Source organism: Rhinatrema bivittatum, chromosome 7 (assembly GCF_901001135.1).
Source record: "Rhinatrema bivittatum chromosome 7, aRhiBiv1.1, whole genome shotgun sequence".
In the NCBI taxonomy this organism is placed as follows: Eukaryota; Metazoa; Chordata; class Amphibia; order Gymnophiona; family Rhinatrematidae; genus Rhinatrema; species Rhinatrema bivittatum.
Window position 1 is genome coordinate 97,399,892 of NC_042621.1, and position 12,310 is coordinate 97,412,201.

General features: G+C 41.0%; 1 protein-coding gene across 2 annotated transcripts in view; it reads right to left on the reverse strand.

Annotated features, from left to right (window-relative positions):
- The window catches only part of FHOD1 (formin homology 2 domain containing 1), a 302,110-nt gene that overhangs the window by 145,129 nt on the left and 144,671 nt on the right, over positions 1–12,310 (reverse strand). For both annotated transcript variants that reach the window (XM_029608780.1, XM_029608781.1), the window contains exon 5: positions 6,818–6,923. In XM_029608780.1, the coding sequence (XP_029464640.1) occupies positions 6,818–6,923 (106 nt within the window). The remainder of the gene's footprint in view (positions 1–6,817; positions 6,924–12,310) is intronic.

Consider the following 12,310-nt stretch of genomic DNA (forward strand, 5'->3'; position numbering starts at 1 on the left):
ATAATACATAAGTCAAAAACTTACTACTATCAAACTGTACCCTAAACAAAATTTACCCTAACTAAAAAAAAAAAAAAAAAAAAAATCACATTTAAAATAGTATGAGCAATAAGTATTTTGCTGACCAAAGCTTTAAAATGATGCCATGGAGAATGTCCAAAACCAAATCTGTTCACCACGTACCATGGAAAATGTAGGTCAGAAAACAGTCTACATCATAGGAAATATAATAACACATCAGCTAAAGTGTACATAGTAACATAGGTTAAAGGGAGCCCAAATGTGTATCATGTTCAGCATTCTGTAGCTACCTTCCTGGTGATGATCGAGGAGAATAAAGCAGTACTGTTCATTGTATGATGTTTTATCTCCCAGTAGATACAATTCTTTTATGATCCTAGAAATGACATCTCCCGACATCAACACATACTCAAAGATCATCAAACTCATTGATCTATTTGTCCTCCAGACATTCATTTGATCCCATCTTAAACAAGCCCATACATGTAACAAAAATAAATTCCTCTGTAAGCACATTCCAGAGCTTTATTACTTTGAAGGCGATTAAGAAACCTATACATCTCGAATAATGGCCCCTTGAATTCTCTGCAAGAACATTATATGGCACGGCAATGTATTTGAACAATGCAGTCATATCACTTCTAAAACATTTTACTCTAAATATAACCTACTTTCTGGAATGGGCATACAAGTGGATCCAGAAAGAAATAACTGTATATGACTCTGTGGAAACGAGTGGTGATTCTCTAGCAGAAACCTGAACTGACTCCAGCCTTTCTTAAAACACTTTATCTTTATTAGCCACGTTAACACATACACATTAGTAGACTAACTTTACCTTCAGAACAGTGTACTCCAATTTCTCACCGTTAGTACCGCTTCCCTCAGTGCTCAAACAGCTTTGTTACAGCTCAGTGTTTGGATAGCAATATTCTACAGGAGCTGCCTTCCTCCTGGAGACTGGGCCTGATCTGACTAACCCACCTGAGTCCCAGCTCTTATTCTTCCCCTGTTGGACCCTGTCCACAAAGCTGTCTCTCACAAGGGGAATTATAGGGGACCAGACACCTAGCCTGGTCCTGCCCTGGTTTAAGGAGACAATGGGGCACTGCCTGACATACCCCCCTCAACTTGGACCCATTGGTTCAAGCATCTTCACTCCTCCTGGATCCCATCCAGGGAATACCTCATCTCCCCAGTCCCTCTTATCTGGACTCCCACCAGTTAGGCTTAGGGTCAGGGCTCTAGGATTATGCTCATCCCCACCTCCCACTGTAACCCTAGACCGCCTTACCATCACCCTATGTACTCCTTGCACCCCCAAGTCTTTTAACCATGTCTCTTGTTGTTACCAGGTTCAAATTCCACCCCAGCAGAACTTCATGGACTGGCTGTGGTGCCTCCATCGGTGATTCCTCTGGTATCCCCTCAGTACTCTCCATGGTTCCTTCCTCTGAGTTCTCCTCTGCAATCTCACTCACTGGGGTCTCCACTGCGCCATCCTCTAAGCTGTCCATGGTTCCTTCCTCTGGGTTATCCTCCGCAGCCTCCCTCACTTCATGGCACCTCTCACTTGGCACTTCATCTCCTTTCTTGCTGGTCTTTTCATGCCCCCTCTCTCTGGGCTTTCTAGTACATGCTGACATTGCTGGGAGACTGACCAGGACATCTGAGTTCTGCAACAGCTAAGCTTAAAAATATAAATAAATCTAGCTTTCTTCTATAATTTTTCCAATATATATTGCTTTTCTTACTGTTAATTTGAACCTGTTCTTGACTGGGCTAGTTTGGTGTTTCTTTCAACAGAGATTGTGGTTTTTCTGCTCTGTAGAAATCTGTATGTGTGGTTGTTTGATTTAAGTTAAAAAAAAAAAAAAAAAAAAGCGGCTCTTTTTTCTCCACTTGATGCTCTGAAGGTTTCCAGTTAGAAGCAGAAATTCTAGTACATGCTGACCTCACTGGGAGACTGACCAGGTCACCTGAGTTCTGCAACAGCTAAGCTTAAAAATATAAATTAATCTAACTGTTAAGTAATCTCAATTGTTAATTCCCTCCCTCCCCTGTGTTTACTTTCTTATATAGTCTTCCCTGGACTCCTAGATAATAAGCTTAAATTACTTCATCTCCCAGTACATAGTACTGTGTTCTCTACTTCATTTTAGAACCACAGGTCCTCTTTACATCTTTCTGTATTCCAAACAGATACTTCCCTCTTTCTTTTGCAAACTGTTTGGCCTCCAAACTGCTTCTGGCAGGCCATACATACACCAAACTTTCTTTGGAGGCTGGGGTTTCCTCTGTACTAGGTTTAGAGAAAAAAATCCCACACATGTCACCATATATGGAAACAAGCGGTGATGCCCTAGCACAAACCTGGATTGACTCCAGCCTTTTTAATACACTTTATCTTTATTTGCCACTTTAACACAAAAAAATTAACAACTGCCTTTACCCTTCAGAACTATGTACTCAAATTGTTCACAGTTAGTACCGCTTCCCTCAGTACTCACACAGCTTTGTTATAGCTCAGAGTTTGGACAGCAATATTCTACAGGAGATGCCTTCCTCCCGAAGACCCAGGCCTGGTCTAACCACCTGGGTCCCAGCTCTTAGACCCACGCTCATTGTATAACCGGCATATAAAAAATGTTTAAACAAATAAATAAGAAAGCTCTTATTCCTCCCCTGTTGGGCCCCACCCACAGAGCTCTTGCTCACAAGGGGAATTAAAGGGGACCAGGCACTTAGCCTGGCTTTGCTCTGGTTTAAGGGGGTACATAGGAGCACTGCCTCACAGACTCCTTGGCTCCCTGACATCTCCTGAAAATGTGGAATTGGTGAAATGCAAAATAAAAAAGTTATTAGGTAGTGTAACTGCACACATTTGCAGAATAAATGGATTAAAAAAAAAACCAGCCCAATCAGAATCTTCATCTTTTCTGACATATCTTGAAAATCTGGTGGGGAATGGATGGAAAACCAAAAAGTTATTAAGTGCTATAATTGTCAAAAAGTTATTAAGTGGCATAATTGTGGACATGTATTCACAGAATACATGGATCCCTCATGATCCACTGGGCACCCCTAATGTGGTAAAATTGTGGTGTGCATCAAATGCAGAATAGATATCAAACAAATGACAGGGAATGACATGTACGCATATTTGTGGAATACCTGGATCCAGAAAACAATGCTCATGTCTGACTCCTCTTGGCCCCCTTGACATTTCCTAAAACTTTTAGTGTTGATAGAACATCAAATAGAAAAGTTCTTATTGGGGGACAAACACACACAGGGTGATTGTAATGTTGTTCAGTGCTTTAGTTTTTATTCAAGTGGATTATTGTAATTCCTTATCAGGCTGATTTTAAAACAATGCACGCGAGCGGAGACACACTAGGATTTAAAATTGTGCACACAATTGCATGCATATGTTTTAAAATACACGTCCCGCGCCTAAGTATGCGCCTAATTTTAAGAGATAGATCGAGCAAACATACTTTATGTATCTTCCATTGGACTTTGCCAGCTTTTACGCATGTATGAAAGTGGATTTTGAAACATGCTCGCACAAGGGTCATCCCAGTTTTTCCAATTAGCCCATCAGTTCACTCAGTTAATATCCTGGTCTTCAAGACCCCTTTGGCTCTTTGTCCTGCATGCTCCCCAGATGACCTAGGTCCTCACCCTGTCCTATAATCTCTAAAGCATGAGATCTACAGATTTGGTCCTCATCAGGAGCAACAGTAAAGTTGTGGCTAACAAACGGACATGCCCCGCAGTCTCCCGTTTTAAAAAAGGCATTAAGCGCGTAAGTTTTGGCCCTGCCTTAGAATGTCCATGCTGCCCATGCCCCACCCATTTTACAACCTCTTATTTTTGGCAAGCACACAGATAGATACATGTGTACTTTGCAGCTTTTTAAAATTTGTGGTGCTCACACGCGGCCCACATACATGAGTATGTGGGCATTTTTGCACGAGCAACTCTTAAAATCTACCTCTCTATTTGGCCATTAAGAAGTTAATATAAAGAGTTATTCAATTACTTCACGATACAGCAGCTATGGTTATTGGGGATTCCAAGTCTGACCATATATTTCCATTGCACCATGAATTGTACTGGCTCGCTCTTCCTTGCAGGATTCTTTTCAAGTTGCTTTGCCTTATATTTAAGGCTTTTTCTAAAGGAAAATAGGAGTATCTAGAAAATTTTCTGATGCCATACAGACCTTTTCGGACTTTGAGATCCTTTCAAAGATAACTGTTGACAATTCTGTCATCACGATAGCTTTTGTGAAAGGGTATCAGACAGAGGACTTTTCAAAACAAGGTACAGTTCCTTACCTCTGGACATTCAAGTTGAAAAGCACTTTCTAAAAGTTAGAAAACTGGTAAAAACGTGATTATTTTCATATGTGTTTAAATAATGTTGGACTGAAACTTAGTATAGACTGAGTAGGGTATTCATTTTTCCTTTTAGGATTATTTGCTGTTTTATTTCATTTTGTTTTTATCTTTTTATAAACCATGTTAATGTAAAAAGTCACATTTTCCATACCTTTACAGTATTCTCTTCCTTCCTTAGTTTCATACCTGGTGGTTCTTTTATGTTTCTCTCCTCCCTTGATGATCTCAATTGAGATGGTCATTGATATACTTGAAGTGGTACTACTGGTCTTTTTCTCATTTCGCTTACTCCTTTTTTCCGGGAATGAATGTAGATTCGCTCAAGAGGACACAGATTGTCCTAAGGTTCTCTCTCTGTGAGAGACCACGTCCTCCAGAAAGCTGAGTCCCTGGGCCCTAGGGTACTCAGGTAAAGAACAAAAGAGTTCTCTAATAAAAAGAGAAAACCAAACCCTGAGGGTGGAAGGATGGAATAAACCTCCTTCTTATAACAAAAGGGTTTCTAAACCTATGGCAAAAATAGGTGAAGATATCCTTTTTCCTTTCTTTACCCAGGTCTCAAGCCCCAAGATCTCAGGATCCTTCCCTAGAAAAAAAAAAAAAAAAAAAAGGAACAGCAATAGAAATCTGCTGTCCCTGGAAGGGTCAAACTAAAGAATCCACAATTTAAAATGGTGAAGATGGTTTATATAGACTGAAAGTTCATCATCTAAGGCTCTCCACATGGGGGAGCAACATTTCATATGACCACATTCTGTGTTTCTCCTCTAAAGCTGTACTGTTACTCTTTGTAGGAACCCATGGGATTCCCTACAGTCAGAAAGAATCAAGGACTTTCTCAAGAAAACATAGAATGGATGGATGCACTATTTCATTTCAAAACAAAGTGACATTTCACAATTAAAAGTTTATAACTTGTATGTCAACTTGATAAACTGTTGATGTTTACACTTGGCACATTTTTTTATTTGTATATAGTTTCAATATTTTTTTAAATACAAATAACGTGAACGGTTTTCAATCAAAAATTGACTTATTTGTATAATCAAAGCTGTGAATCTGTTTGCAAAATTATGCAAATTTTCCATATAATTGCTGCAGAATTTTGAGAATCTTGCAAATAATTTGCTAATTCTTGCCACAGAAGCTTGAAAATCTACCACAGGAAACCAGGGGCCCTGGTGTAGATGTGTTTTAGACAGTGTGCAAATGAGAAATATATTAGTTGTACTGTCCATTTAAACAACAGTATAGATGTATGAACAATTCAAACTTGAACTCAAACCAGGTGGATTTCAGTTCAGTTTCTATTTGCTGTGAATTCTGGATTTTGTTGGGGAAACCTGTTGAATTTTCCTTCTAGTAGATCTGCAAAATCCAAACCTCACCTGCTGAAATCTGAAGCCTATCTACCAATTAGAAGAAATAAGTCCTGGATTGCAGTAAATCCGCATCCGATTTATCACATATCTAAGTATGTATTTTCTTAAAAAAAAAAAAGTAGGTTGATAAATTGTTTTGTGAATCGTTTTTAAAAGAAATTCACATATCACTATCAAGGAGCACCCCAGCCAATACTTACATATTGTGGTAGGAGACTGCTAAACTTCTGCTGCATTATTTTTAACTTTCCCCACTATCAGTACTGTCCAATTTGCACCAAGGAAGGAGAATGCTAAAGCAAATATCGTTCTGTGTTCGTTTGCACCTTTTAGCCTTTATTCTATGCAGAGAAGCTTATGAAATGATATTGATGAGCATGTATGTAGCCGTTTGCGTGGCTGTGCGTCTTTCTCCCCCGTGCAACTCAGAAACGTCATCAGCTTAGGGAAGCTTTGGGGCACAGCAGGACTTAGACAGGAATGAGACCTTTCTAGTTAGAAGAGTGGGATGTAATTGCTTGAGGTGGAATACAGCAAAGAAATGCATGAGTGGGAGACCGAATGGGAAGCTATGGTGAGACCAAGCCAAGGCGCTTCAGAATCTGTTGGGTTCTACTTGTATTTTGTGCTAATTCATTCCATTTGTGCCTGCTGCCATGTGTCCAACATATGTGCATGCATTTCATTTTAACTTTTAAACTCTAGATATTTTAGTAACATAGGAGACCTGGTAACTCATACTATAGGGTGCAATGCTCACTGATCTCTAGAGACATTATAACATATTTAAACCTGCAATTTTTTTGTATGCATAACATACCAAATCTCTTAAATCAATAAATGGTACTAGTGAAAAAGAACAAATAAGCATTACCTTGGGTGTGTTTATACACTGTAGCCACATAATTCATTCCAACACTGCAGTATTTAACTGTATATATTATTTCAACTATACTGTGGAAAACTAATACAATTAATGATATATAAAAACACCACAGAACAAACCTCTTAAGATATAGTTCTGGTAATTTTGGTCAGCTTCTGCTCCAACTTTGATCAGACAAGTTAAACCTTCTGAATTCACAAACTCTGGGACCAAGTCTTTGTCTTCCTATTAAACAAAAATGCAAGCAAAGTATAGGTTTAATGTTAGTGATTAATACCAGAAATGGTAGAATGAGAAGACATGTTATATGTCTATATAGGCATAATACTAGGAGACTTAAGGGATTTTCATGCATGAATTGCTTGGCATGGCGTAACACAAAGGGAAATTGGAGTAGAGGAGTAGCTCCCTGATTCACAGTGGGCTGTGAATCAGGGAAGCCAGGGTTCAAATCCCGCTGCTTCCTTGTGACCTTAGGCAAGTCACTTTACCTTCCATTGCCTAGGGGGAGAGTTACTATGCCATGGTATTTTAATATGGGTGGGGAAAATACCACAAGGGACATTCCTGCAGTATTTTTCTCCTCCACAGTAAAATACCATGGTGGCTTCCCTATGATATTTTTTCTCATAGAAAAATTCCATGGGAAAAAATACCAAGGGGAAAAAAATAACATGGGGAAAAGGGGAAAAAAAAAAACATTGCACGATGGCATCTCACTTCACCCGCGGCTACCATCTTCTTAAAGGACCAGCAGTGGTCCAAAAGCATCCCCCTCCCAATGTGGGAAAAGCCCCCGGGGGTCTGGTGAGACACCTGACTACCCCCTACTGCTTCTATAGACAGACCAGCAGTAGAATTTAAAAAAACAAAAAAACCCTGTGCCCAACTCACACCCCTTTCCTAAACCCATCCCCTTTCAAAAAAGTCAAACCACCCATCACAATCCATAGCCAGCCAATTCCCTCCCCTTAATAAAAGCCAACCAGTCCCTTCATGACCCACAATTCATCCTAGCCCACTCCCCCCATGGTCCTTGGTAGTTAGTGGGGCCTGGATCACCCCCTATGCCCTAGGCTGGCCAGTGCCATTTTCCAAAATGGTGCCAGTTGGGCTTTGCCCCTATCATCTGACAGAGGCAAAGCCTGGATGACGCACATTTTTTGAGCATTAAATGCTTAATGCGGCTTAGTAAATCTACTCCTTATATTGTAAACCCTCTGGGGATGGGGAAATACCTGCAGTACTTGAATGCAATCTGCTTTGAAACGCCTGAAAGGCAGAATATAAATCTAAAAATAAAATAAAACACAACTTGAAGGGCCCATGCTGATTGCTGTATGCTGGTGCTGGGATTCCATGGTTGACACTAGCCTATCTATTGTGGGCCTTCTTGTTTTGAGTCAGTGTTTTGAGATACTTCATCTGTCAGTTTTGAGTCAGTGTTTTGAGATACTTCATCTGTCAGTGATGCACCTATCATATCTTGATGGAAAATGAAAAGGGTAACCGTGCTTGAATGGGGAACCTGAGGTTTGTTAGCACAGAGCTTTTGTTCAGCAAGCTATCCCTCAAGGCTGGGGCTGATCAGCTCTAGTATGTATTCGTTATCCCTCACTTTTGACAGGACTGCTTCACCCTCACTGCCTTCTGATTAGTCTCCAGTAACCCAGCCCTTATTTAAGGCATTCTTTCATTTCTGGGTCAATCCCATCTTCTTGATGGTACAACTAGTTTTCTGTAATCCCAGCTCCAGTGACCAGCTCCCGTTTCTGCTTCGTCTTATGAGAACTCCTGCATCTTTCCTTGCCAGCCCTGTCCTATTCCCTTTGTACTTCCTGATTTTGGCCTTGGCTTGGCACGGACTACAAATTCTGCTCCATCAGGTCCCTGTCTCCTTAGGTACTGATCTTAACCCGTCCCATTATTTTACGTTTTGCCATCCTTGTTTCCCTCCCACAGCAAACAAACATACTGGTTCACCGATGCAGGGCTCAGCAAACCGTTCTGAGCCACAGCCCCACCTTCCATTCATGCTAATGGCTGGGGATCCCTAAGATAGATTCCTTCATATACATATATACAATGTATACAATGGTGGGGGCTGACTTTGATATTGTTGCTATTACAGAGACATGGGTCAACAGTCTCATGAATGGGATTCGGCCATCCGAGGCTATAACCTGTTGAGAAAGGAGAGAGGGGACTGAAAAAGGGGAGGAAGAGCAACTGAAATACAGGGGTGAGCGAGGAAAGGAGGAAACACTGTGGGCTGTCTTAAAAATAAGAGGCGAAGAGAGGGGGGGGGGGGGTTGAATACACCGAACCCCAGGAACTCTCAGACATGGAGACCGATTAAGCGTGCTACTAATGTCCAGCGCTCATACACAGTTCCAAACCCAGTCAAGATCACACAAATGGAAAAGGTCAAATACAGCAGCTCTAGTGAATCAAAGCAAGAGATTGAGTGCCTACCTAGCTCCGGAAAACTGCACACAAAATTTGATATACAGCGTGCTAGTTCTTTAGACCACATATTGCTTTAAGATGGAGTATGCAGTAGAGTTTTGGGCATCCCAGGAGATTTTTAGATGTATTTTATTGTTTTGAACTATTTTATTGCATACAGCAGAGGTCCCCAAACTATGGCCCGTAGCTGGACCTGGCCCGCAGATTTCATTTGACCAGCCTGCAAGGCTTTATCTTCATATGGCTGGATTGGACCATGGAGGAAGTTGGGTTTTTTTTTTAATTAATCTGTGGCTGGTGAGGAGAAGAGGCTCAACACCTCGCCACTGATCAATGCTGCTGGTAGGGAGGGCAGGCCCTGCCAGCAGAAGAGGGACCAGGACCCGCGTTATTGATGTTGGCCAATAATGGAGAAGCCAGGCCCTGCCAATGGCAGAAGAGGAGCCGGGACCTGCACCATTATTGCACATTGCCAGTAGGGATTTCCTCCCAGACCTGTAGGGCTGAACAAAGCTACTGGTGGGAAGGCCAACCTCCGCTAGTGTGGAAAGCAAAAGGTATGTGAGGGAAGGGAAGAGAGGGAAAATAAGGGCGTTAACGGGGGAGGGAAAGGGGAAAGTGGGATGAGTGAGGGCAGTAGGATGACTGAAGGTAGGGGGTGAAAATGTAAGAGAAAAGGAGTGGAGGAGGGAAGGGGGAATAGAGTAAGGAGAATGGATAGGGTGAGTGAAGGAAGGGGTGAGAAAGGCAAGGGAAAAGAAGGGGCATGGGGGAGAGGGAAGAGGGAAGAGAATGGAATGTGGGGAGGGTGTAGGTTGAGAGGGATGGGCGTAGGAAGAGAGGATGTAGGTTGAGTGAAGAAAGAAGGTGAGAAAGGGAAGGGAAAATTAGGGGAGGTAAAGAAGGGGCCAGCAAAAACACTAAGCGAGCTAGGCCTACGCCATCCCTCTCATCCTACTCCCTCCCCACTTTCCATTCTCCTCTCCCTCTCCCCTTGCCCTGACTTTTCCCTTGCCTTTCTCACCCCTTCCCTTCACTCATTCTACCACCCTCACTCATCCCACTTTCCTCTCTTTCCCTCCCCCATTAACGCCCTTATTTTCCCTCTCTTCCCTTTGTGAGGTCTTTCAAATTTATACAGGTGACATACAGTTTTATATGCCAGTTGACAGTTCATGTTCAGAGACCTCAACCAAGATTTCGTCCTATATGAGTGCAATTAAATCTTGGCTGGCTCTTAATAAATTAGCTCTTAGCTTAGTAAAAACAGATTGTATTACTACATCGTCTTGCATCCATCTCTAGTCCAATGCCTGTGGTTATTGATGGGAATGTCATAAAGATTTCAGACCAAGCAAAGAGTCTTGACATCATTATTGATGCCAAGCTTTCATTTATTCCACAAATTAGAGCAGTGGTTAAAGCGGGATTTTATAAATTGCAATTATTACAGCCATTAGAAGCTTTTCTGCAACCCTCTGACTTTTGGATGGTGGTCCAGTTATTGATAATTCCTCTAATTGATTACTGTAACATATTATACCTTAGCCTTCCTGCTGCTGCAATCAAGTCTTTGGCATACAGTATTATGAAAGGATTTCCGTGAATTTTTAGTACTTGTTTTATACTGTAGACAATTGCTGTATGTCTTTTCTTTTAATTTTGTATTCGTATGATGTATGTGTATTATGATATAAATTCAAATTTTAACTGTAAACTGCTTTAAATTAACTAGAAAGTCCAAAAAACAAAGAGGAGCACTTCTGCACGCAAATAATCTCAGCAAACCACAGGAAATGTGCAGGAGAAAATACAATGTCCACACAAAATTCAGTAATATAGAGTTTTCATTTAAGACGGCAACTCCACAGTGTATGTTACACCAGTTAAAGGTGCAAAGCGGGTCCCATTTTGCACCTTTACTGCTGTAATATACACTGTGGAGTTGCCGTCTTAAATGAAAACTCTACATTACTGAATTTTGTGTGGACATTGTATTTTCTCCTGCACATTTCCTGTGGTTTGCTGAAATTAACTAGAAAGGCCATGTCAAACTAAACAAACTAAACTAAACTAAGATGATAGTGTGGGCTATAGGCCTCCGAATCAGGCAGAAGAACTGGAAAGGGAACTGGCTGAAGATATCCAAAACGTGGGAAAGAAAGGGAAAGTGTTGCTAGTTGGAGATTTTAATCTGCCGGATGTGGACTGGAGTATCTTTGCTGCAGAATCTGTAAAAGGAAAAGAGATACTGTAGATGCCCTTAAAGGTGCTCTGCTTAAACAAATGGTGATGGAACCCATGATGGGAGGAGCGATACTAGACCTGGAGCTCACAAATAATGCCCAGGTAGATGCCCACCTGAGCACCGGTGATCATCAGATGTTACAGTTTGATAAATCGTCCAAGACCGAGAGAAGTCAAATGAAGATCAAAAACCTGGATTTCAAAAATACAGACTTTGTTAAAATGGGGAGGTTCCTTGAGGAGCAGCTAGAAGACTGGTGAAACTGGATGACGTGGAACAACAGTAGGCCAAGTTAAAAGGAGCTCCTATTAAGGCAACAAAATCTTTATGTAAGAAAATAAATAAAAAAGGAAACTGATATGCTAATCCCAATAAAAAAAAATAAAGGCAAGGGAAGTCTTGCCTCACCAAACTGCTACATTTTTTTTGAAGGCATGAATAAACCTGAGGTAAAGGTGAGCCAGTTGGTATAGTACATCTGGATTTTCAGAAGCATTTAACAAAGAACCTCATGAAAGACTTTTGAGGAAATTAAAAAGTCAAGGGATAGGAGGCAATGTGGACTGAGAACTGGTTAAAAGATAGAAAACAGAGAGTAGGGCTAAATGGTAAATTTTCTCAATGGAGAAAGATGAATAGTGAAGTGCCCCAGGGATCAGTTCTGGGACCACTGGTTTTTAATATATTTATAAATGACCTAGGGATGGAAATGAGTGAGGTAATCAAATTTGCTGATATAAAATTATTCAACATTGTTAAATCACAAGTGGATTGTGAGAAATTACAGGAGGACCTTGCAAAATTGGGAGACTGTGATCCAAATGGCAGATGATATTTAATGTGGACAAGTACAAAGTGATGCACTTAGGAAAGAGTAACCCAAATTATAGCCACA